This window comes from Emys orbicularis, chromosome 20 (genome assembly GCF_028017835.1).
Source record: "Emys orbicularis isolate rEmyOrb1 chromosome 20, rEmyOrb1.hap1, whole genome shotgun sequence".
NCBI lineage: Eukaryota > Metazoa > Chordata > Testudines > Emydidae > Emys > Emys orbicularis.
This window is the reverse complement of record NC_088702.1, coordinates 7974463-8000854: the sequence shown is the minus strand read 5'-3', so window position 1 is coordinate 8000854 and position 26392 is coordinate 7974463. Positions and strand designations below refer to the sequence as shown.

General features: G+C 54.3%; 1 protein-coding gene across 1 annotated transcript; it reads right to left on the bottom strand.

Annotated features, from left to right (window-relative positions):
- Nucleotides 1-4492: 4492 nt before the first annotated feature.
- Nucleotides 4493-22076, bottom strand: LOC135892150 (semaphorin-7A-like). Its single transcript, XM_065419847.1, has 14 exons — nucleotides 21986-22076; nucleotides 19652-19791; nucleotides 18861-18923; nucleotides 18150-18248; nucleotides 17603-17711; nucleotides 16875-16973; nucleotides 15596-15735; nucleotides 15063-15238; nucleotides 12904-13012; nucleotides 9417-9621; nucleotides 8434-8549; nucleotides 7691-7863; nucleotides 6384-6439; nucleotides 4493-4830 (listed from the first exon to the last, which is right to left on the bottom strand). Exons 1-14 carry the CDS (start codon nucleotides 22074-22076, stop codon nucleotides 4493-4495), a joined length of 1914 nt encoding a protein of 637 aa, XP_065275919.1.
- Nucleotides 22077-26392: the final 4316 nt, after the last annotated feature.

Genomic DNA, 26392 nt, shown 5'->3' with positions numbered 1-26392 from the left:
ATTGGGATGTTCAATGGCCATAGGAGGTCAAGGCCTTCGTTTGAAGCCTGTGATGTTCCCCTACTCCACGTTGGCTGCAGTAGTTACTCAGAGTCAAGAACACCACATAGTGAGTCACCAAACCCAATTCCTGAAACATCTGGGTTTCCTGGAAGCTTACACCCCCAAGTACCAACCGCCCCTAACCCAGGGCCAGCGCTTCCACTAGGCGACCCTAGGCGGTCGCCTAGGGCGGCAGGATTTGGGGGGCGGCATTTTGCCGTCCTCGGCGGAAATTCGGAGGCGGGGGGTCCTTCCGCTCCGCGTCTTCGGGGCGCTTCGGTGGCGGGTCCTTCACTCGCTCCGGGACCCGCCGCCGAAGCTCTGCTCCAAAGCCCTGGTAGCATCTTTCTCACACAGTGATGATGGGCTGCCATACACCATAGGGCCATATCATTAGAGAGAGATTCAGCCATCAGACACTTAGCGTTTGACGATTGCACGCATTTATTCCATTCCCCAGCACGCGTTACACTTTCTTTCGACTCAGAAGAGAGCGGAACATAGGTTGTTTTTTTGTGGGGGCGGGGATCACATGTTACAATGGGGAGGAACACCGACATATTCAGATCGCTACACAGCAAAGCGGGGTCCTGCAGGAGCGGAAGCGTATGCCGTGGGAGGGAGCCGAACAACATTTACTGCTCTGTTTCTTTCAAAAAGAAAGGGCAGAGGATTGTTTACTAAGAAGCAGCTAACGGTAGCTTCTCGTCGCTTTTTGCATTTCTCCAGCGACGGAAGTTCTATACTATCAAACGGGAAAGGGAAAAAGATGAACTTGTGTTTTTCCACTATACAGCGCCCAACCTGGTGCAAACATGAGACTGCCAACATCGTCAAACGCAAACATGCAAAAATCAGCTCAGGCCCCTAAAAAAATCACAAGATTGTTTTTAAAAAAAACAATAACTGGCTTTCGTCTCATTTGTCTTCTGGGTTTTGAATCTTCAGGGGTTGCGTCTTCAAGCTTTTCTGCACTAGAAACCTATCTTTTTTTTAAACGACAGCTGAGATTCTCCTGCAATCACAGGACTCCAGGAGCTGGAGCTTTAAGGAAAACACCAGATATGACAATGGCAACACTGGGACTTCCTGCGATCACGCTCCAAGAAACTCATTCAGGTTTCCTATCTGAATATTAATATAAACCTCTTCCTTAACAGGCCCCCACTCCATCTCGCTGGGAGACACTTGCTCCTTGAGGCCAGTTTTACATCCACTCTTCAGCGTCATCGTGGGGTAATAAGGGAAACAGACAGCACAGAGCCAAAAAGTGGAGTGGGGCTGGGCATCAGAAACATGGACCTCCATGCATCTGAAGAAGTGGGTTTTTTACCCATGAAAGCTTATGCCCAAATAAATCTGTTAGACCAGGTCTACACTACCGCGGTAGTTCGACAGCTGGCAATCGAACTTCCGGGTTCAATTTATCGCGTCTGGTCTGGACGCGATATATCGATCCTGGAAGCGCTCGCCGTCGACTGCGGTACTCCAGCTCGGCGAGAGGAGTACCGCGGAGTCGACGGGGAGCCTGCCTGCCGCGTGTGGACCGCGTCTGAACCGCGGTAAGTTCGAACTAAGGTATGTCGACTTCAGCTACGTTATTCACGTAGCTGAAGTTGCGTATCTTAGTTCGAATTTGGGGGTTAGTGTAGACCAGGCCTTAGTCTTTAAGGTGCTTTAATGTCCCCATAATGGGACATTCTTCTGCTCACACACATCGCCTGGAGCATATGGGTAGTGGCTGCCAGTCATTGTAATTTACAACCCACACATCTCTCTCTACACATGCTTATCTTCCTAGGCAGTGAAATCCTTCCCAGCCAATCTAAGGGCAGATCTAGAACAGCAGGTGAGGTTATCTGGCGACTAGAGTTGGATTCGGAGACTCCCAATACACCATCCCACGTTCCCATCACTTTAAAGTAATATGCAGCACCTCTGTTGTGCTTTTCAAACATTATCTCATGACAACCCTGTGAGGTTCGGCACTATCATTAGCCCCATGTCACAGATGGGGAAACTGAGGCACAGTGTCGCACAGCGACTCGGTGACAGAAGTGCCTGGGGCCTAGCTTTATGCTCAGTAAACAATACCTCTTTAATGATACCAAATAAATACCCAGAGCTGATAAATACAAGCAAAGGGAGTTACTCTAACATCCTACCTGTTTGGCTGGGTTTTTTTTAAACTACATGGGCCCTTAGCTACATTCATACAGCTGCTGACTACAGCCAGTTTAGGGACTGGGAGATTTTTTTCCTCATACTTTTTTTTTTTTTTTTCAAAAACTTTCATATCTATTTTATACAAAGATAAAAAAAATTATTTTGCTGAAAATCCGGAGAAGGAAGCAGCTGGATTCTGGCCGATGTGCAGTACCCAGATGCGGACAGCTGTTTTGGCACTCAGCAGAGCCGCTAACCTGCTGAAAGGGGGACTTTGGTTTCTGGCTCAGAATCACCAGAATTTTACACAAACCAGGGGTCATGCACTGAAATTAACAGGCAGCAGGTTTAAAACAAACATAAGGAAGCACTTCTTCACACAACATACAGTTAACCTGTGGAACTCTCCACCAGGGGATGTTGTGAAGGCCAAAAGTATAACTGGGAGTGGGTTCAAAAAAGAATGAGCTAAGTTCTTGGCAGATAGGTCCATCCATGGCTATTAGCTAAGATGGTCTGGAACACAACCCCATGTTTGGGGTGTCCCTAAACCACTGACTGCCAGACGCTGGGACTGGATGACAGGGGATGGATCACTCAATAAATTGCCCTGCTCTGTTCAATCCCTCTGAAGCATCTGGCCCTGGCCACTGTCGGAAGACAGGATACTAGGCTAGATGGTCTGACCCAGTAGGGCCGTTCTTATGTTCTTTGCTTTTTTAGGTTTGCTTGCAAATTTAGCCAATGCAGTTTAACATCCAGGGCACTGGCTTGGTCAGTATCCTCTGGACACAGAAGGCGGAGAAAGGTGACATGATTAACTCTTTCCGTTCCATTGCACACAAGCACTGGTTTGGCTGATCCTGTGGGAAACGAGCAATGGTGCAAGATTGAAAGCCAGTTTCGAATCACTCTCTCCTGGTCTCTGGGCCAGATTCTGATCTCCATGACAGCCGTGTCAGACAGGAGTCATTCTCAGGAGGGAAAGGCAAAGCTTCCCCAAGCCAATGGCTCATTGGGCTGACACAGTTAAGGCACATCACTTTCACAGCCAACGGGACACAAGGGATTGATGTGGACCCTGGCTGCCCTAATCTGATGGAGCAGGTACCCATTTCGCAGTGGTGAGATCATCCTAGCATGGGATCAAGCAGGACTCATCCCACAACCTTCAAGCTGGTAGGACAGCATCTTCACCACTCAGCTCCTGCACCTCTTCCTGTGAGTGCCATCCAGATTTACACAGGTCTGACTGAGCTCAGCCGCTAACTTTCCCTCCCTCCCTTTTCCTTTTCGATCTGAAATCCCCTCTAGCTGGAAGCCCTTCTCCATCTGTCCCTTTTCAGCGCAGTTGCTTAGAGTGGTGGATTTGAGCCAGTCGTGCCGAATCAAACCTTAGATCCCGCCCACGGCCACCAGTTTGTTGTGCAGCAGCCTCTGCATGGCGCCGATTGAAACCGCTGCAAGACGGTAGCTGAAGACGATTGCTTGAAGGCGGATCTGGAAGCGCCAAGTCAACGCAGTGACTCTGCATTTACCACAGTGAAAGCTCAGAGTGTGAGCGTCTGGATGATCACTCTCCCTTCCTTTGAAAACACAGGCCAGGCTGGTAATCAGGGTAACTGTGCACAAGAGACCGCAGAGAGAACAGACTGGATCATGACTCCGAACGGGTCAGACTTGGGAGTTTTCCCTTTAACAACATGGATGCTAAAAGGCTTTAGCACCTAGCAGCTGCAGTTGGAAGAGACCCACCCATGCATCGTCTTTCCCCCAGCAGCACCTGGGAAGGATTGGTCCTTAAAGAAGCATTAGAAAGCCACATCATGGAAACCAGCAAACTCCTATCGCCCAGCAGCCTTGGAACAAGCAAACTCCCAGTCTGGACCAGTGCCCATCAGACAAGCTGGATGCTAAACTGGGATCAGCATGGCAGCAGGCCTACTGGCCCACTGAGCAGCAAAATAAATAGTCCATTTACCCTCCTTGCCTCTACTTTAACTATCCCTCTCCCCGGCTCTGCCAAGTTTAGTCGTGCCTTACATTTTGGGAAGGAGGCTCCTGGGTTATCGATGGCTAGCAAAACCCCCACCATAACGGCTGTGTTTGCTGATGGGACGCCCAAATTGGAGCGTTAGGAGGAGTCCCCTGGAATTTTGTTCCTAGAGCGTCGCATGTTCTGTTTGGGGTTTAAAGGGAGAATCTTCAGGAGGGAGGGTTACAAGAAGAAAAAGAAAGAGAGGCTGTTGGCAGTGTAATGAGATCTCCGCTTGGATGGCAGAGTCTAGAGCAAGAGGATCGTGATGACAAGGAATAAAACACCAGCGGCCACTGTCACGGAGAGCTGTGGGATGCAGGCAGTGTTGAGCGTGAGTTTATAGGCAGTAATCTCCTCTAGGTAGCCGTCCTCCGTGGCTGTGCATTTGAACAGCCCCTGGTCCATGGGGGCGTTCTCCCCAAAGCGCAGTGTGCAGGAGTGCCCGTCCATGGCACAGGGGTACTGCTTGCTGCCGTCTTTGACCCAGGTGTAGATGGCGTGGTGGGAGCGCAGAGGACACGGGAGGTAGATGTAGCTGGTCGGGTCCACACTCACCTTTTTCAGGGCTTCCTGCGCTACTTGTTCTTTGAACGGAGGGGTCGGGGGTTAGAGCAGAGCAATCATAAAGGAAAAGGTGGTGGGGGAAAGGAGACAGAACAGGGGAAAGAATGAGAGATCCATAGTTTGGAGGCACAAAATCCCAACCAAATGCAGTCCCAGCCTCTGCGCACACGGACACCCTGGGCCTCGACAGCGAAAAGCCCGCGATCTGCTCTATGTAGAACCCCATCCAAGGATCTCAAAGTGCTGTGTGTCTCCCAGCACTGCACCACAGAGGTGAATGTGATGGTGGCCATTTTTTTTTGCAGAAGGGGAAGCCAATGCTCTGGCTGAAGGACTTGGCTCAGGATTCCTTGGCAGGAGAACCCAGGAGTCCCAGTTTCCCTCTTCTGGGCATGAGGGGGGAATTAGCAGCAGTGCTCAGCACATTGGCGGCAAGCCGGGGGCTGAACTCTGCTGACAATCTGGCTCTGGGGGTCGCAGTGGCAGCTGCTGGGAACTTTGGAAAATTCAGCCCTTATTTAGGCGCCTGTGGGTATGTCTACACTGCAGTCCGGGGATGTGATTCCAGATCGTGTGGACATACCTGAGCCAGCTTCAATCTAGCTCTCTTGGCTCCAGGAGGACGTACGCACAAGCCCGCCCCCTGGGTAATTGCTCGCAGGACTAGCCCACACTGGAGCGCCGGCTATCGCAGCTTCACTGCTTTGATACCTGAGCTAGCTAAATCAAAGCTAGGTCGGGTCCGTCCACTCGAGCGGCCGTCACTCACACCCCAGGATTGCAGTCTAGACATGCCCTAAAGGGGACCTGAACTCTTTGGGAAAATCTAATCCCAGTTGGGAGTGATGAGCACGTGCAAATCTGGCCCGGAGCCATTCTGAAAATTCGACGCTGCCCCCTGGCCCAGGGCTGGGAAGAGAACCCAGGAGACCTGGCTCCCAGGTCCCCCTGCTCCAACCATTCTACCACTCCGCACCGTATTACTGGAGTGTTTGAACCATTACCACAGACTCTCTCCTCCCGGCAGCTAGCACAACCCTGGATTTATGGCATGGTCTCGACCAAACCATTTTCCTGCCGTACCTTGGTCTCAGCTTTTGAAGCTGGAAACGCACCAATTCAAATGGAGGGGGGAGGCACTTTGCCTGCAACAGGGTCCTCACGCAGCTTAGCAGTGGGGAAAGAGTAACATTAGGCTCTCGCTAAGGCACTAGAGTTTTGGGGCCGTCTCCCTCCACTGCCCCAGCGCTGAGCCCTGGTGGTAGTGAGAGCGGGCATGCTAAATCCCTGGCACTTGAATGGCCTTGCCGGCTAAGCTCGGTGCAGAGTAGGAAAATCCCATTGCTGCAGCTGCAACGGGAGACTGGAGTCTGGAGGCAGACGGGTCTAGCTCAGACAAGGCCTCGCAGTCCTGAGAGACGCCGCTTGTTTTTTCCATGCCCACGGGGGCAACAGCGAGATTCCCTCGGGCAGATGGGCCTTTTGTCATCTGCTTTTCAGGGAGGGTCTCCTCCACTGCCGAGGCAGCAACACCTGTATGCAACCCGGGTTCCGCCAAGGCCGAGGCACCTACCTGCTGCACCTTCACACACGTCCTCAGCCTCTGGGTCCAGGCTCTGCAGGAAGTTGCTGCAAGGAAAGGCAGAGAGAGGGGAAATCATTCAGGAGGGTGGCAAGGGACCCGTGACTGTCGCATCCTCATCCAGGGGATTGAGAAGGGACTGTCATTTTAACAAGGGCCAATGCCCCCCAGGAAGGCACAGCTTCCCCCCCTCCCGCCCCCAAGCTGACTGCCGGAAGCTCACTCTGTGGCTCTGACATCTTGCAACACAGAAATCAGGAGCTAGCGCTACATACAAGAGCTTAAGGTGAGTTGTGGGGATCTAGCCAGACTTCCTGCTAAGATACAGGATTCTCCTTCATTCTGGGTCCTATTGTGCAGCACTGCCGGGCCCTGTTCTAGTTCTCTTGCTGTAGCCCAGAGGTGGCTGCATTTCTTATTTACCCTTCATGATGGATGACTATATAAATAGAAGTTATTATCCTTTCACAAAAAGGGTCTGCTTTCTCTAGCAAAATTCATTTGTTTGTTGAAACACTGAAATAGCTCAGTTTGGATATATTGCTGCAATGCAGTGCCTCATGGGAGATGTAGGTTGATTGTTTCATGTCCCCATTCTCCTCTATAGACTGAGCTCCCCAGCTAGTCTACCATGATGCACCACGGCGAAAAACTCCCATGATGCACTGCCTCTCCAAAAGGCAGGACCAAGGTGCATCATGGGAGTTGTAGCCCAGCTGTGGCGCACAGCCTAGGGAGGAGAATGGGAGCTTGAGGCGCATGAACTACAACTCCCGTGAGGCACCATGGTAGCATTTCTGAATTTTTCATTATTTGAATTTTTGCCATAGGAAAAAAAATCTAATTTCCTGACCAACTCTACAGCCAAGCCATTCCCCTGCCATAGCCTTTGTCTATGTTCGTAGTATGGGAGGTGCCCTAAAGTTGTGTTCCAAAAATGTGAACGGGAAGAAATTATACAGATGGGCAAACTGAGGCACGGGGAAGTGATTTGGCCAAGGTTATACAGCGAATCAGTGGCATAGCTAGGAATAGAACCCAGGTGTCCTAGCTCCCAGCCTCATGCTCTAACTAGTAAACATCTCTCCCTCCCACAGCTGGGAATAGAACCCAGGCATCCTGAGATCTCCCTGTGTGACAGATGCTCTAACCAATAGGCCATGCTGCCTTCATATTACTGTGTGTATGTTTACAGCTACCAGCTCCTTTCATTTCCTCCCTCTCTCCCCAACTTGACAAGACCATTGAATGGATGGCGGATTGGGAGCAAAGCATTCCGCCTTTAAGCCCGAGCACACCTGGCAGTGTCATTTGCCTCTCGGGAGATGGCCGAGCATTTTTTGCTGTCTGGATCCCATCCGCAGTACGGGTCCTTGGCGAGGACACACTTCCAGCAGGTCTCCCTGTACTGCCCGCAGTCTGCCAGTGGCAGGCGCGTCACCTCGAACTCAGTGGTTACATAGAGGTGCCCCTGCCAAGGAGGGGCCAGGTTAGTCAAAGGTTCAAACAAGCAAGAGAGGAGGCCGCATGCTCTGGAACTGACGGGTGTGATGCAAATTGGGGCCAATCCCTTTCCAAGCAGAAGCACTTGCAAAATTCCCATTGAAATCTCCACTGGCAGCAGGATTATGCCCGTAATGGACTTCACAAGCAAAAGCACTTGTTGGGGGTGGGGGTGGGGGTGGGGGTCTGTCTTAGAAACAGGTGTTATGTTCACAGCATACACACTGAGACATTAGACAAAACCAAATACTCTTGCTGGAAGGTTGCAGCATAACACGACTTTCCTGCTTAGAATCCAGAACCCTGACACATAAGAACCCCAAAGCAGTGAGAGACAAAGCAGGCTGCTCCCTAAAACAGCGAGGCACAACCCACTCCGCCTTACTCAAGGCTGCCTCTCTGCAGACTAACTGCTGCTAGACCCAGCCTGCCAGCAGGACCAAGAAAACCCCGTAGCATTTAGAGAGACAGCTTGCAATATGCCACAGCCCCCAGTGTTAAATACAGAGCATAGATAGAGAGGGGGAAGGGCGCTTACTGTGGGGGCATCCAGGGCCATCCCAGAGATGGGCGCGTCTCTCTGGAAAGGGCTCAGCTCGGCGATGATGACCGTCTGCCCTCCACTCTGCAGGACTTTGTGGATCTTCCCTTTATCTGCAGCGGCCAGAGACACGGGGAACTCAGAGGAAGGAGCCCGGTCCCCTCGAAGGCGATGGGAGCTTGGCCAGGGTTTCACCTGCAGACAGCCAGAGGCCTCTCTGCATGCCCAGGACAGGCAGGGTCCGAGCAGGGACAGGGCTAGTTGCCTTCCATGGGCCTGCCCCCACGCCCCAGCTCTGCCCTGGAGGGACCCACTGGAGGGGAGCGCCATCTCCGGGGCCCAGGCAAGCCCTTGGCCTCTGCTGGGGCTGCCCAGAAAGGGGTCAACGTGCTGCCTGTGGTGCTCCCGGGTTTGTGATATGGACATCTGGGTTTCCCCACCCCCCAGTTCATATCACAAGGACCAGCAAGCAGCCGGCGCTAGAGTCAAACTGGCGACCTAGAGGCGAGCCAAGTCCTGAGCCAGCTGTGTCCTGGCCTACACTTCACCTCACAGGGCCAGCACAAGCGCTGTCGGGTAGAAGAGACTCTCCTGGGGGAGGAATCACCAAGGTCAGTGTCTGCTCAGCAACGACCAGGCCCTCCAAGGAGGCACAGACCCCAACTGACCCATGGCTGGCGTGGGGCGGATGCCGCACATATCTCGCCCTGGGATCTTCAGCTGCCTGACTTCTTGGGGGAGTGGGGGCTAGTGCTTAGAGCAGGCAGCTGGGAGTCAAGACTCCTGGGTCCTGGCTCTGAGAGGGAAGTGGGATCTAGTGGTTAGAGCAGGAGGGCTGGGAATTCCTGGGTGCTGTTCTTGGCTCTACTGTGTGGCCTTGGCCACTTTGCATCCCCACACTGACAAAACCTAAGCACCCAGATGTGGCTCCACAAAGGCTGAGTCCCAGAGGGAACATCCCCAGCTCCCGCCACACCTACCCGTCCCAAGGTAGAGGACAGTGCGAGAATTGTTGCTGGCGTCCAGGACCCTGTCAGCCACCACCTTGGTGTAGGTGTCATTAGTCTGCAGCACGTACAGGGGGCGCTGCCCCTCAGGGTAGATGACAGTCTCGATCTCGGAGTAATCTTTGATGATGCTGAGGATGGCTTTGGAGGGGGCGCTGGGGGAATTGTAGGGGACACACTATGGAAAGAACGGAAAAGGAAGGGGGGTAACAGAGAGGGAGGCCAAGTTCTGCACAGACAGACCCTCAGGCTCCTCCAGTGATGTCTACGAGGAGCCACCCAACGCAGAGCTCATTCTGGGCGTTATCCAGCAGAGGGTCAAAGAGAGTTAGGCACCTAACTCCTACTAGAATCAATGGGAGTGTGACACATGGCCAGAAAGGGTTAAGCAGCTTGCAGGCTAAATGACGCAGAGTCAACCTATAGAGACATGTTAGAAAAGTATGTAAATGGTGATTAGGGCCATTCTATGTTAGATAGGCTAGAACTTAGAAATGCAAACCTGTCTTGTTAGAAAACTAGAGGTAATTCCAATTGTATGCGTTGACTTATATCTTTTTAGATGTTAGCCATGTAAACAGACAGTTTCTGTCTATTATTATAGCTATTGATTCAGAGATCAAAAGGGAATATTAACATTTATGAGTAATGTTAACATGTTATGAGTAATGGTCTCAAGTTGCAGTTGGGAGGTTTAGGTTGGATATTAGGAAACACTATTTCACTAGTAGGGTTGTGAAGCACTGGAATGGGTTCCATAGGGAGGTGGCGGAATCTCCTTCCTTAGAGGTTTTTAAGGTCAGGCTTGACAAAGCCCTGGCTGGGATGATTTAGTTGGGGATTACGTCCTGCTTTGAGCAGGGGGTTGGACTAGATGCCTCCTGAGGTCCCTTCCAACCCTGATATTCTATGATTCTATGATTTAGACCAGGGGTGGCCAACCTGAGCCTGAGAAGGAGCCAGAATTTACCAATGTACATTGCCAAAGAGCCACAGTAATATGTCAGCAGCCCGCATCAGCTCCCTCCTCCCCCCTCGGCTCCTAGCGCCTCCTGCCCACCAGCAGCCCCACCGATCAGCGCCTCCCCCTCCCTCCCCACACCTCCTGATCACCTGGAGTGCAGGAGGCTGGGGGGAGAGGGAGGGGGAGGAGCGAGGGCACGGCAGGCTCAGGGGAGGGGGTGGGAAGGGGTGGAGTGGGGGCAGGGCCTGTGGCAGAGCAGGGGGTTGAGCAGTGAGCACATCCCCCCCCCCCCCCGCACATTGGAAAGCTGGCGCCTGTAGCTCCAGCCCTGGAGTCGGTGCCTATACAAGGAGCCGCATATTAACCTCTGAAGAGCCGCATGTGGCTCCGGAGCCACAGGTTGGCCAGCCCTGCTTTAGACGAATTTTGGGTGAAATAATGTCATTGTCTCTATGTCTCTTTAAAGTTTGTGGTAAACTGTATATGAACTGCTTAATGGATAAATTATCTAATGTTAATCCAGGTAGTTGATTACTGGTGATGTTTAGGAAACAGCAGGTTACATCAAAAGCCTTTTGTTCACCCAGGACTGTATGGTCAAGAGGTTGCTAGAAAACTGTATAAAAGGCTCTTGGGATCCGATCCTTTCATCTCAGATCTGCTTGATGCTTTATGCAGGGGAAACTTGAGTCATAAGACAGAGATCTCCAGTCCCATCTGGACCACCCTGAATAGGAACATTGGACTATAACCTCTGGACTAATTCTGAAAGAACCCTTTGCAACTACAAAACTCACCATCTCTACTGTGAACCTGATCTCAGAACTGTACTGATGTCTGGATGTATACTGATCTTTTAACCATACTCTCTCTCTTTTTTAATACATTTTAGTTTAGTTAATAAGAATTGGCTGTAAGCGTGTATTTGGGTAAGATCTGAAATATTCATTAAGCTGAGAGGTAATGGGTCCGATCCTTTGGGATTGGTAGAACTTTCTTCTGTGGTGAATAAGATGTTCAGTAATCCTCATCATATTTGATTTGGGTGTCTGGGTGGGTTGCTTTAAGGGAACTGAGTTTTGGCATCTGGGTAACCAGTAAGGTATTGTAGAAGCTGATTTGAGGCTAGCTTGGTGGATCTAAGTACTGGAATGACCACCAGCTTTGGGGACTGTCTGCCCCATTCTTTGCTGTTTGCCCTAATTAAGTAACCGCAGTGTGGCTCCCCTGGGACCCCGTCACAGGGATTTAGGCACCAAAATACCTTTGAGGATCTGGACCTAAGTGCTGCTATGGGAGCTGAGCGAAATTTTTCGGACAGCACTTTTTTCTAACAAAAAAAAAAATCAAAATGCAGGATCGGCTCAATTGAAACATTTTGTGAATTCGTGTTGGTTTCGGCAAATTGTTCTGGGTTGAAAAAAAACCCTAACAATTTTTTCAAAAAATGTTTCAATTCAAACCGACTTTTTGGTTTGAAATTCCCTTTAATTTCGCTTTTAAAAAAGGAGGCAAAAGCCCCAAACTGACATGAAACTTTGTTCGCCCCAAAATGAAAATTTTTGACTTTTTGATGTGCCAATTTTTTTTTTAATTTCAATTTTGGGTTGCCCCAAATGATTCTTCCCCCAATTTTCCGGACTTGCCAGTGAACCGAAAAATGTGTTATTCGCCCAGCTCTTGTGTCCATGAGATTGCAACGGTCTCTGTGCTAATCCGTCCGTCCTCCCTAAACGCTTCCCTGTTCATGTGCACCTGCCCCCTTCAGGCACCCACGTGGGACTCAGGGGGACCAGGTTCCAACTTGCCACTGATCTGCTGGGTGACCTTGGGCCAGTCCCATCCCCTTCCCAGTCCTCCCTCCAGAGCACTGCACTGCAGCTACTAACCCTCTCCCTGCCACAGGTTCAGCTTGCTCCCAAAGATGTGACAGGGCCCAGGCGTCTGGTGCTAGGGGGTCCCGTGGAGAAGGCGCTGGCAGAGTGGAGGAGAGACAGCGGCTGTGAGGTGCTGAGGGCTGCAGGAGGTGAGGGGAAGAGATGGCTGGTTTTCGATTGGAGGGATGGGGGGCTGTGGGCAGAGGGATGAGTGGGGTTGGACAGGAAGCTTGGTCCTGTGGAGATAATTTGTTGTTTACAAATTCCCGTGGAAAGGAGGAAGAGCTCTGGGTTGTGGCCGCATTTTATTTGCAAGCGTTTAAAAGGGGTGCTCAGTGCTTGGCCTGGACCCCTCCCGCCTAACTTCATGCAGCTCCCAGAAAGCAGAAGGGCAAAGCTGAGCTTTCGAAATGACCCCGCGGCCACTTGCAGTCCCCTGTGACTGAGATCGGGCCCTTTGCAGCTGCTGACTGCCCCGGGCAGCTCTCTGGTAATTCCCTGCAAGCCACAGAAGCTCAGAGTCCCCACCGCACCTCCGTTCGCTGTCAGAAACGGGGGTCCCTTCGTTACTCCTGGGGAGCTGTTTTGGGACGCGAACCCCGCCCCACGCGGGCCTCACCATGCCAGGTCGGTGCGCTGGCAGGATGCTGGTGTAGCCCTTGAGCTTGGAGGTTTTGAAGGCACGGGTCACCTTGTCCATGGAGTAGGCACACACGGCGGTGGTGCCCCTGCAGGGGGAAAACACTCCCTTCAGGCTTTGGCGGCTGGCAAGGCAGAGCTGGTTACCGCTGACGCTGGGCGCTTTGTGCTAGGACCTGAGCTCTGAGGCCCACCCAATGGAAATGACTGGCAGGCGCGGCAGACCCGAGCTGGAGTCGAATGGGGGAGCCAGCACCGAGTTATTTTCCCTGCTCGGGGAGGGGGGGTGGAGAAGGAGACTGGCCAGGGAGCTCGGACGCCTTGTCATTGTCTTCCGCCTCTTTGCCCAATGGATGTCCTGCCTGTCTAAGCAGCTTAGGGTGACCAGACAGCAAGTGTGAAAAATTGGGACGGGGGTGGGGGGTAATAGGAGCCTATACAGTAACTCCTCACTTAAAGTCATCCCGGTTAACGCTGTTTCGTTGTTACGTTGCTGATCAATTAGGGAACATGATCGTTTAAAGTTGTGCAATGCTCCCTTCTAACGTTGTTTGGCAGCTGCCTGCTTTGTCCACTGCTTGCAGGAAGAGCAGCCCGTTGCAGCTGGCTGGTGGGGGCTTGGAACCAGGGTGGACCGGCAGCCCCCCTATCAGCTCCCCCTATCAGCTCCCCGCTCCCCTAAGTTCCCTGTGCGGCAGCCGCCCAGCAGGCTAGCAATTGCAGCTGTCCCTCCCCCCACTGCCATGTGCTGCTCCTGCCCTCTGCCTTGGAGCTGCTCCCTGAGACTCCTGCTTGCTGGGGAGGGGGGAGAGGAAGAGGGGGGCTAATGTCAGGGTGTCCCCCTCCCCCCTGCTCCTGCACCCTGCTTACCCCATCTTCCATAGAGCAGGGGAGACACAGGACAGGGCTCAGGACAGAGGGAGCTTGCTGGCAGCAGAACCTGCAGTCAGGGCCGGCTCTGGCTTTTTTGCCGCCCAAGGCAAAAAAGCCTCCGGCCGCCCCCCCCCCCCCGCGGGGGGAGGGCGGCCGGAGCCCCGGGGCGAGGGTGGCGAGCCCCGGTGGGGGCTCCGCTCTCCCCCCGGCGGCCGGGGGCAGGGCGCCGGGGGGGAGGGCGGCCGGAGCCCTGGGAGGAGGGCGGCGAGCCCCGGAGGGGGCTCGGCTCTCCCCCCGGGGGCCAGAGCAGGCGGCCTTGTAGAGGCTCTCCCCCCGGCGGCCAGAGCAGGCGGCCCCTGCTGCCTTGTAGACTGTGAGAGTTAACCCTTGAGGGCTCAGCCAATTGCTAGTTCATCATTTAGCAGTAAGGCATTCCCTGGGAAATATCCCACCCTCTGACTCCTCCACCTCAACCAAGCTTCACAATCATCATCACTGTGTACCAGTATGAAATTGTTTGTTTAAAACTTATACTGTGTTATATATATATATATATATATATAACTATATAATTATAATTATATATAATTATATAAGACTATAATATAGTCTTTTGTCTGGTGAAAAAACATTCCCTGGAACCTAACCCCCCCATTTACATTAATTCTTATGGGGAAATTGGATTCGCTTAACATCGTTTCGCTTAAAGTCGCATTTTTCAGGAACAGAACTACAGCGTTAAGTGAGGAGTTACTGTATAAGAAAAAGACCCAAAAATCAGGACTGTCCCTATAAAATCGGGACATCTGGTCACCCTAAAGCAGCCCCAGGCTGGGCAGCTTCCTGGCCTATTCTTCACAGGCGTAGTTTGGGGATGGAGCTGGGGAAGGGGGGGTATTGCTCCCCCAAACTGCAAGTCTGGGGCAGGCACGGAATTTCCCCCCCTACGCTTGGCCCCATTGGCCTGACTGGAGCTGCCCCCACCCCCCATATATAGACATCAAACTACGCCTATGCTATTCCCCCGGTCACGGGGTGAGGTTCTGGCGAAGGGGCACTGTGATTCCCATCTGTCTCATGAGACATACTCCATGGGAGAGGGACAACAGGGTGGGCGAGAGCCCCTCCCCCCATGGCCCTGCCTCCTCCCTGCACCCCTAGGCAACGTTCTGCCCCCATCACCAGCCGTGGGGCAGGGAGTCTGTGTGACTCCAGCCTGCAGCATGGTCCCAGCCCTGCCCGGCTCCGGCCGCGGCCCCCGCTCACCAGGCGCTGGCGAAGATCCCGTACAGCATCCCTTGGCCCCTCTTCCCCTCGCCCAGGACCACGGCGTCGCGCAGCTGGTTGAAGCGCTGGGGATGGGTGGGGCCACCGCACACCAGCCTGGCCTGGAGGAACGTGGTCCAGAAATCGACCAGGAGGCTCTTCCCACCTTCATCCACCTGAGCAGGGTGGGGGAGGAAAAATCCCAGAGCTCTTCAGGCCTAAAGCACGGACGTTCCACCACAACCCCCGCCCCCCACTCCCCGCCACCAGTTCCACGCGTGGCCTGAACCACGTTGGCTAAAGCGCGCAGCCCCGGACTGTTATAACAGCTAGAGTTGTTATAACTACACAGATGTGGCTCACACACATGGCTCACAAAACTGACTTTAGCTCCAGCTACACCAGCTCATGCTGCCAGGGCCTGCTGCTGACACTGTGACATCACCCTCGCAGCCATACCAGGCCTGAGAATGGAGATCTAGCCGAGACATTTGCCTTTCACTGCCAGCTCTCGGCCCGCGGGGTCTCCATACCTTACACACACGGCCCAGCCGGGCTTTGACCGGCTCTTCATCCAGCCCCGCTGTCTTGTTGACTTCGTTGTAGAAGAAGTAGATTTCATCCAGGTGGGACTCCTTTTCCGGCACCAAGGCGGCAGTGACGAACTCTGCCTCTGCGGGAGGAAAGGGGGATGGGGTGAGAAAAGAGATCAAAGTGTGTAAAGAAACCTGGCTGGAGCCGTGTGTGTGCCAGCACCACCACTAATTCCTTGGTCGATTGGCCAAGTCAAGATATGGGCATGGAGGGGGTCATGCGTGTCGCCAACTCCAGGCCCCTCAAAACAATGAGACTGGCTTTAAAATCATGAGGTTGACAAAAATAAATAAATGTGGGCTTCTGGTTATTCTGAGCCTTTAGGAATCACATTGTCCAGCTTTTCTCTGCAACCAGGAGAGCTAAACAATTTATATTTTAAAGCAAGCTGAGATTCTCTTGCAACGACAGGACTCAATGAGCTGGGGCTTTAAGAAGGACTTTAACTACTGTGAGGCTTGCAAGACGGTTGTGTGAGTTGGCTCTGGTGGATTGCATCTGTTTCATAGAATAATAGTGATCATCCCTAGCTCCCCCCAAAGGAGGTCAGTATCATTATCCCCATTTCACAGATGGGGAAACTGAGGCACGGGAAGGGACTTGCCCAAGGTCACCCAGCAGCAGAACCAGGAACAGAATCTAGGTCTCCTGTTCCCCACTCCAGTGCTCTATCCCCTAGGCCACGTTTTGGTTTGGGAATCAGAGCTTCTACTGGCAGAGAATCGGTATCATCTCTGCAGTGAGGGGCAGTGTGCCCATCCCTGACGTGCCAGCTTTTTCTGGATGCCATCTGCCATGCTTGCAAATGTGTCTTTGAACCTTCTTCCTATTACCTTTCCAGCCTAGATTGCGAGAGCTGAAGGGTCTGAAATGCCAACCTGTGGAACTCCCTGCTGCAGGGGTTCAGCGAGGCAAAGGCTGTGGGGGCTGGACAGTTCTATGGCCAATATAACACAGAGCTCTTTCAGCTGAGACTGGGGTAATGGAGTTTGATGCTAAAGGGAACCAGATGATCTCTCCAGCGGGATGGAGTGGCACACAACCCCCGGCCCGTGCAAGGTTTGACCCAGTGCGTTGCCTTGGGGCGAGATCCACCTTCCTCTGCAGCATCAGGGACTGGCCGCTGCTGGAGGTGACGGATCTTTGGGGAAAGCGTCGGGCCCAGCCTGGCTGCTCTGACCCTCCCTGGGACTGGTCAATAGGAAAAGCCTCTCTTACTGGCGAGCCATTTGTCTTCTGTCCTCAGCAGCTTCCTTGGGCCATAGCTTCTCTGGATGGTGCTTCTGTCCCGGGACAATGCCGAGTACAGGCTGCCCTCTGCAATATTAACCCAAGACAAAACAGGATGGGTGTTCTCCATGGGGCGGGGGAGGAGCCCCAGCCCCCTCCCCACCTTCTGGGGGAAGCCCCACCAGCCTCCTGTGGAGAATGCCAATATCCACTTTCAAGACAACAGAGAACCCTGCTCTACGGGCAACAAAGAACAAAGCTTGTTCTTCATGGCCAGCCCCAGGTCACACTGGGAGACAGGGGTAGAGGAGGGCTTCCAATTGCCTGCTCTAACCACTAGCCCACATTCCCTCCCAGAGCTGGGAACAGAACCCAGGAGTCCAGGCTCCCCATCCCCTCTCAGCAGAGTTCCAAAGCCCATCTGGGCTGAGGTGGGATCTCCTCCAAAGAAGGAAACTCCTTTATTGGCACCAGTCCTGCTCCCAACCTCCCCTGTCCGCTGGACCTTCCCATGGGGCTGGCTCGTCTGGGGCTATCACAGGCTGCGGTGGGGAAGCCCACTGCACGGGTCCAGTGCCACCTCCCTCTCCAACACCGCTGCTCTGGGACTTGGGATCCAAGCAGAGAACACACCCAAGGTGAGGCCCAGGGGGACCCTAGGTGGCTCTCCTCCCCGCATGTTCTATCTGGGGATGGAAAGAGGTAGATCTCCTTACCCACGGCGATGGCTGCAGCCGGCTGAGACGGTGAGGCCGGGGCGAGGCTCTCCCCGCTGATGGCAAGGGCTTGGCCCCGTTTGTCCTGCTGCAGCGTTCTGTCATTGGTCTGGGGAGGGAAGGGGGGGGTTAAACCCAAGCCAACAGTTTTAATTGTTTCTATAGATCTTCTTACCCAAGAAGCTTCACAGACCTCAGCCCAGCTGGCTTCTTGCAGTCTGACATGCCTCTGATTCTAGTCTCCCCGAGAGGCAGTGCCCATCTTACACACAGGAGTCCACTGCGGAGCTGGGAATAGAACCCAGGAGTCCTGGCACCCAACTCCCCCCTGATTCAACCCCTACGCCCCACTCCACCCCCAGAGCTGGGAATGGAACCACTTCCTTAAGAGATGCCATAGGAGAATGAGCCCAGATTTGACAGGTCACAGGGCAATATGACAGACCCGGGGATGGAAATGTCCCAGTCCAGTTACGAGTGAGGGGACTGGTGCCCCCTATGCCCGTGGGCCATTCTCTATGCATTTCCCCCCGCCTCCCATGCTCACCAGGAACCAGCATTTGGGGGACCCCGCGTTGGTGCCGCAGACGATGACGGAGCTGCTGTTCAGCCTCTGAATCACCCGGATGAAGTTGTCACACTCGGCCTGTGGGAGAACCAGCCCCGACGCACAGCGGTTAGTGCTCATTGCACGGACCCGGCGTTAATGGCAGGAACAGACCCAGCCCACAGCCTTTCACTGAGCAGGTAGATCTGAGACGGCCTCTGTGTGTGATTATATACCCACGATAGAGCCGCCATGGGTCACGGAGCCAGGGGCACAGCTGGGATAGAATCCATGAGTTCTGATTCCCCATCCTCTGCTCCCACCACTGGACCCCACTCCCCTCCCACAGCTGGGAACAGAACCCAGGAGTCCTGCCTCCCGGCCCCCCCTTTGCTCTACCCACTAGACCCCACCACCCCCAGGCAACAGCTGCAATGCTGTCTGTGCTGTGGTAGCGGGACACTCTCAGGAAATGGAGAAACTGTGGTGGTGAAGGAAGCTCAAAGCAACTGCCCAGCTCCTTGGAGCTGAACCCTGGTGCGGTGAAGGGACCACCAGCCCTGCCCAGAGCAGAGGCAAGGGGTCCCTCCATGCTCAGCACCGTGGGGGGGTCTCTAAGCCCCATTAGCCATCTCTGGGGGGCTCAACATGCGGCTGGGGGTGTCGGTCGCTCACAGCTCAAGCCCGTCCCTCGCCAGGGTCCCCTCTCACCTGCACTGCCCCAGGCTTGCTCCTGCAGTTCTTCTCCACCTTCTCGTCGGCCTGCAGGGGAACCTGGGAGGCAGACGGGGAACAAAGCTGATCAGACCCTGATCTGCACCCCACCCCTGGCCACAGGTGGAAAGGCCCAGCGGGGTAGCCCTCAAGGGGATGGTGCTTCTGATCAGCCACAGGAGGGGTCCCGCAGGCCTCTGACCCTGGCTGTACCCCATCTTCCCACAGACCTCATGGCCCAGCCCCGCCCCCAGTGACTATGCAAGGGGGGGGGGATGTGGTATTAACCCCGTGTTTATCGGGGCCCCTTGTGCTCCCAGCTGCTCAGATCCGGCTGCAAATGGAGATGGCCCCAGATCTCTCTTGCCCTGCGGCCTCGCGAGAGGAAAGCCCTGCTGTGGGATGGCAGGTGGCCGTCCCGTGGGTACCTGGCCAGCCGGCAGGTGGCCCCTGAGCCCGGCAAGTGAGATCAAAGGGGCTCTCCTTTCGAAGCCCAGCCCGGTCTCGGCTGGGAGCTGCCTTCCCCAGGCTGAGCTGATGGCCCAAGGAGAGGAAACTCGCCCGTAGGATCTGATGGAGCCTGTCCTTGCTGGGAGTCTCTTCTTTGTGCCTGAGCCGGTCTTCTCTGGAAGCTGCCGGATCTCTTCGCTGGCTTGTCAGCTCTGGGTTCTCCAGCTGAGGCTGGCTGACCATACACCATCATTGCAGGCTGGGGGTGGGGTGGGGTTGGCAGGGGCCAGGATAAACCCAATGAGGAGCTAGAGACCCCTACACACCCCACCTCTTACCTGGGTCTGGTTGACCTCCGACTCTTTATATGTCAAGATGCGCAGTGCTCCCCTGCCCCCAACGTACAGCTGCTCAGATCCGGCATCATGGAAGAGGACTGTGGCCTTCTCCCCATTCTCGAAGCTCAGCACAGGAGATTCTGGGGGCGGAAGTGGGGGGCAGGACGGGAAAGGAGGGGATGAAGTTTGCTGAAGGCTGAAATCCAGACTCTACCCCTGCCTGTCCTTCCCACCGCCAAACCAGCTGGTTTCTTTCCTCTCGAAGGCAAATATGTTGCGATCAGCCCCCCTTCCCCCCCATTTACAGATGGGGAAACTGAGGCACCCAGCAGGGCCATAGTTGGGGACCGACAGTGGGCAAGCTGCAGTGCTGGGAAGAGAACCCGGCTCGCAGCACAGTTCGCACAGCTTCTCTTGTGGTCGCCAGCCTCTCCCTGAGGCAACTCTTCAGGGCCCATTCTGATGCTCGGTCTCTCTTTCCGGACACTCGGTGCCAAAACTGGATGGGGGCTTCTTTGTAGTGTGGACACTAGAGACTGGACTGAGACCTGCCAAACTCATCCCTTGCCTAATGAAGGCTTAAAGAGACACCCTCGGTTCCTGCGACAGGAGCAGAGGGAAAAGCTAGCTCCGGCCGGCCTAATCCACATATTACGAACGCAGGGGGCACTGGCGGACAAGCACACAGCTCTAGTGCGGCGTGCCCACAGTAGCTGATCCAGGCGCCTACACGCCCTGCTCTGTAACTGGGATGGTGCCAGGTGCTGTACAAGCCAATGCAGAAAGCTGGTCCCTGCCCTCCCCTTGGCACAGCTTATCATGCAGCAGGGAGTCCCATTATGTTTTCACTAGAGTAGTGATCATGGGATGGGTGTGCAGTAGTGACAGGCAGTTAGGAGTTTCTGATTCTGGTACTAAGGATCGGGGAGAGGGGGGCATCATGACGCACCCACACCAGGGATGAGGAGTGGCTGTTGGCTGGGCATCAGGCTCCGGAGGGTTAAATCATCTCTGGCTCTGGCAAGGAGCGCACCCCCACCTGCAGCAAAAATTCTCCTCCCCCATCAGTGGGTGGGGGCTGCAGGCATTGAGAGAGAGAGAGCAGACCTGGGGGCCCAATCCTGCCCCCTGCTGAGCTCAGGGGAGCGGGCCCTGCCTCTGATTCCGACAGACAGCCTCCCACCTCCTCTGATATGGGAGGATTTGGAGGAAACTGGGGGGAAATTGATTCTTAGGTTCCATCACTGGCAACTCCTCTAAAATGCCTTCCTACTAAGGGATTGCCTCTCAGGCTAGCCCAAGGGGTCCAGTAGTGGACCCCCTTTTACCTCCATTGCCTCCCATGCCCTACCACTTACATGTCACTACCAAAGCAATGGATCTTCCTTCCCTCCCAGCGCCTCTTTCAGGGCAAACGTTTTCAGCCCCGCCCTGCACCAGGCACCCCTTGGGTTTTTCGATGCCAGGCAAAGACAGGCTTTGATTTCCCATCGGAGCAATGGGCAGAGCTGGACCAGGCCAGGGTTTGTGCAATGTGGCTTTTTCGTTCTCTGTGCGTCGAGCGGCAAAGGGAAAAAAAGACCCCACTCTGCTCCGGGAAACCGCAGAGCCATCAGAAAACCGCAGCTGCTGCATTATACCCAGATGTTGTTTTTCTCCCCCTGGCAAGCCACCAGCACTTCACAACGGCTTTTTCATTAGGGAGGTTCAGACTGGATTGTGCTGAGGAATTGGTCTCCTGGTAGAGGCTATTTTGGAGAGTAAGACATGGATCATGCTGCAGCTGGAGGGGCTTATCTGCATTGCAGAGGGTGCAGGGACTAGTCTATAACATCCCTAGTCCATCTTTCAGTAACAGAGGCACCAGCTGGCTCTTTAAACAGCTAGGAGTTAACCCTCAGCCTGTCAATTTTGAATCAGATGGCAAGTGACTCCAAATGAAATCACTGATCGGGCTGCAGTTGTAACACCTGTCAGACCAACAGCCCAGATTGCAACTGGCAGCCAAAAAATAAATAAAAGTTTCCTTCTTGTCATCTCTTTAATCAAATCAAATCAATGTGTGGACCGGTCTTTAAGTAGAATATTCCCCCAACAAAACTCCCCTCCCCGCCTCAAAAGCTGCTTTCTAAACCCACCATGCCGTCCGCCTTTTGACCCCGATTAAACAATCCCACCTTTCATTTCCCATGGTCAAATCCGCAGGAGGCCGATAGGAAATTATCCCCCGCGTCATACAAGCCAAGTCAAGCAAACAGTGAAAACAATATGAAATGAAACATACCGAGTGGATCAGGCATATGGCACCAGCAGAAGCATCAGATCTTATCTCACCTTTAAGGGTAAACTTCAGTCTTGGTATCTTTTGGGCTGAACAGAACGCTGACAGGAGGAATAAATAGAAAGATCTCATATTTGTGCCCATGCAAGCGTCTCCGGAGAGAATTTTCTTTCCGATGTTAACTCTGCAAGAGCTGGCGCAGTGCTGTCTGTCTGGTTCTGCTCCTTGGGCTCTCTCTGGCGGGCTGTTCTGCAGTTTCGCATTTTATACCTGCTGTCCTGAGCCAGGAGATGTAACGTCAGCATAACTTCCTTCAAAGGAGGGGGGGCGGAATAACCCCCTCCGAGCGCCACAAAATGGAGCTCCACAAAACAGCTTCAGCAAGAAATTGCTCTTGTGGGGGAGGATGGGAAAATCACAGGGTGCCGGAGTGAGCTGCAGCGTGGTTTTAAAGGCCACCCATTCGGGGGTTGCTCATCAGGAAGAGGGCACGCCCTGCCCCTGGGATTTCCTAGCCCAAGCATCAGCCCTGCACTGGAGACACAGACGCCAGGCTCTGCATTTTGTCCTGGTTTCAGCGTGAAACCTCGTTTAGTGCAGAAAGGCTACCTGCCCTTGAGCCCAATCAGTGCCCCCCTTCTCCCACCGCTTAGCACGATCACTTGAGGCCGGAAGGTCGGTCCCCGGCATATATCTTCCACGAGGACTCCAGGAGGGCTTCCCAGTAAATGATGCTCTCTGGAACAGGGGAGCTTTGAAGCTGGCAGGAGCTGGTGCTAACCCAGGCAGTGGGTGTCGTAAAGCCGAGGAGGGACTTTAGTTCCCCTAGTTAAAAGGCTTCTGCCAAAGGAACAGGTTGCCATGGTGATGGGCGCAGTGCTAGACAGAAGGGGCCTGGTTCTTGGCTACACCAGGGGCTCTGGTGAGTCATACAAGGGGCTGAAATTGCCCCCCCCCCGACTCTCTCCTGTGCAGGGGACCTTTCTGGAGCTGAGATTAGCCTCTGCACTTGCCTTGCGCCCAGCCCCTGCTTCCATGGGGAGTAGAGCGTAGAATAGAGCAGCCTCAGGGCTGCTCTAACTGGCGCTGAGGCTGAGGCAGGGCCTTGCACAGCCCCAGAATACTGGAAGCAGAAAGGTGGCTTCAAGGCAAAGCCAGCCTTAACCACACCTACTGTATGCAACACTCTGTCCCTCTCAAGCCACGGCTGGGCCACATATTGGGGTTGATCAGCTGCTGAGCCTGACAGACCCAAGTCACTTAGCTCAGGCAGCGAAGGTCCAGAAATCCCAGGTTCAGTCAGGGCTGCTGGTGACCCACCCAGGGGTGTGGGGGTAATACTGGATTTGTCTCTCCCCCGAGTGCAGGAACAGAGGCAGGCCCATGGCATTAAAGCCATTTAAAATCTGGGCATACACACAGCGGTGGGGTTACAAGCACTCTTCCCGCTGTGTGATTGCTGCCTTCCCCAGGTGCCGCGACCCAGCCTCCTGCTCTGGGGCCAGAACCAAACGTGGCCTCAGCTGCTGGGACTTAAAGGACTGACCACCTGGTTGGCGAGCAAAATTGGGCAGGGGTCTACGTGAGCCCAACTGTGCCTGCAAACCCGACTTTAAAACCAGGCCCGGGACCGTTGCTCGTGTCCGGTTTATCTGCTCCACTGATGGCACAAGGAGGCCAAGTGCAAAAACCTCCAAACGGCCACTCAGGTTTGGACACCTCCATTTTTTGGGGCCCCAGTTTGAGATGCCCAGGGCCTGCTTTTCAGAGATGTGGCTCTCCTGGCCGTCAGCTGGATTTGTGGGTCACCACATCTCTGAAGATCAGGCTCCAGATGTCTCGGATTGGGTTGAAGATGTCAGCTGTGGGAGTCGACGTCCGGGTTGGGGACTAGAACTGCCGACATCCGAGCCTCGCCCGCCAACCTCTCCACAGGAGGGAGCGCTCACTCATCGCTGCTCGGAGTCTCATTTTGGGTTAGACCAGCTTTGCAAACGATGCCGCCCCCAGCGTGGCGCTCTTTATCTTTGCACTTTCCCAAAGGGTTATTCCTGCTGGGCCTTGACCATGACAACGGAGCATGGAGCGAAGCCATGAAGATATTGCATTCTGAATGCCCGAGTGAGCCCTAGACACACAAGATGAGGATAAGAACATACTGGGTCAGACCAATGGCCCATCTAGCCAGTATCCTGTCTTTCGACAGTGGCCAGGTGCCAGATGCTTCAGGGGAAATGAACAGAACAGGGCAATTTTGAGTGATCCATCCCGTTGTCCAGTCCCAATTTCTGGCAGTCAGAGGCTAGGGACACCCAGCGCATGGGATGGCGTCCCTGACCATCTTGGCTAATAGCCATTCATGATCCTCTCCTTCGGGAGCTTTTCTTTTTTGAACCTAGTTATACTTTTGGCCTTCACAACATCCCCTGGTGGTGAGTTCCACAGGTTGACTGTGAAGACTTGTGTTCTGTGAAGAATACCGTACGCTTGTTTTAAATCTGTTGCCTATTAATTTCAGCGAGTGACCCCTGGTTCTTGTGTTCTGTGAAGGGGTAACTATCACGGCCCTATTCACTTTCTCCGCAGCGGTCATGATGTTATGGACCTCTATCCTCTCCTCCCTTAGTTGCCTCTTTTCCAAGCTGAACAGTCCCCGTCTTTTCAATCTCCCCTCGTACGGAGGCTGTTCCATACCCTAATCATTTTCATTGCCTTTCTCTGTACCTTTTCAGACAGCATTTCAGCTTCTCCAACCCCTTGGCGATGCTCCCCAATCCGGGTTGGTTCTCTTGGAAGTGACTCCAAGTTTGAATGCTTTCCCAGCCTGACTTCTGCATTTTCAGCAGCATTAGACTGAATAAGCTCCTCCCCACACCCCCCAACCACTATGTCTCATGTCAGTGCCTGTACCTCTCCTCTTAGCCACAGGGGGGCTGAAAGTGCTTGAGTCCGTATATTAGACAGACTTCTCAGGTGCTGACATGCAGCTGCCTCTGGGGTGGAGCACAGCAGCCATTTTAAACGTGTTATTGAACTGGAGCAAAGGGGGAATTTAGGGATCCGGGTGACTGCCCCAGGAATGGGCCTGTAATGGGTTATATCCCTCCAGCCCCTCCATGAGGAAAGGGTGGGCATGGTTCCTGCCAGAGTCCAGCCCTGCTGCTCAGGGCATCTGCCCGCCCCCCCGTAATCCAACCACAAAGAGTCAGGGGGCTTCCCCAGCATGCCAAGGCCGAGCCCCAGACAAGAACCAGTCCCCCCCCCCCCCCCCCCGAGGGCCTGGGCAGTCAAGACTTTCAAGCAGGTTCCCCAAGCAGAAACCCCTTCTTCCCTGGGCTCCTGTCCCCCGCTCCTCCAGGGACCCCCCCCCCCAAACTGAGCCCGGATCTTCCCTTCGAAGCCCCACCCATCTCCAGGCTGGACAAGCGCCGCAGGTGGGCTGGGTCAGGGCCCATGGCGCCCAGCGGGACTCTCATTTCTTCCCGCCTGGCCTGGGGAGTTGACCCAGCTCGGGAGAGCTCTTCAGGGCTTTAGCTATTGTAAATCTACAGCGGCTCCTGTGCTTTTTTTGCTGCATTCTGGAAGGCAGGGCAGGACAGGGCAGCGACTCAGGTTGAGCGTCCCATCCGCATTCCTGGCTAGTGGTTAGCGCATGGGGAAGGGGGGCCAGGACTCCTGGGTTCTAATCCCAGCTCCGCGAGGGGAGAGGTCTTCTTAGTGGTTGGGGGTGGGTTGGGAGCTAGGAGCCCTGGGCTTTATTCTCAGCTCTAGGAGGGGAGTGGTTAAAACATGGGGGTGAGAAGTCAGGACTCTTGGGTTCTCTTCCCAGCTCTGGGAGGGGAGCTGAGTCTAGGGGTTAGAGCAGGGGGCTGGGACCAAGGACTCCTGGGTTCTCTTCCCAGCTCTGGGAGGGGAGTGGGGGCTAGTGGTTAGAGCAAGGGGGGCTGGGACCAAGGATTCCTGGGGGCTATTCCCAGTTCTGGGAGGGGAGTGGGGGCTAGGGGTTAGAGCAGGGGGCTGGGACCAAGGATTCCTGGGGGCTATTCCCAGCTCTGGGAGGGGAGTGGGGTTAGAGCAAGGGAGGGAGAATGGGAGCTGGGATTCCCAACCCCAGCACTGACTCACGGTGCAATCCGTAGCTAGTCCATTCCTCACCTTGCTTTGATTTCTGGGCAACGGGCGCCTGGCTCGGGAATTGGTCAGTGTTTAAACCCTGGGCAGCAGCATTTCTTCTGCTGACACAGTCTGCGCCCTTCCCACGGGGCTCTCCCCCCAGTCCTGATTTCTTCTCTAAACCCAGCCCCGTCTCCCTCAGCTATTTACTTTTTATTCCCAGCAGCCTGGGCCGTTTGTGACCATGGGCTCCCTCGTCTGCCCGCCTGCGCACGCTGCACTTATGCGAGATCCGTGTTTCGCAGAGTCAGGCAATTCAACGGGTGTCCTGGAACCTCTCTTCCAAA

Bases quoted from the DNA above. Each gene is read 5' to 3' on its own strand.
- LOC135892150 (XM_065419847.1), bottom strand. From the start codon at position 22,076: ATGGGCACAAATATGAGATCTTTCTATTTATTCCTCCTGTCAGCGTTC. The intron at 19,792-21,985 runs GTGAGATAAGAT...TTCCGCCCCCAG, and splicing joins ACTGAAGTTTACCCTTAAAG to AATCTCCTGTGCTGAGCTTC. The intron at 17,712-18,149 runs GTGAGCATGGGA...TTCCCTCCCCAG, and splicing joins CCCCCAAATGCTGGTTCCTG to ACCAATGACAGAACGCTGCA.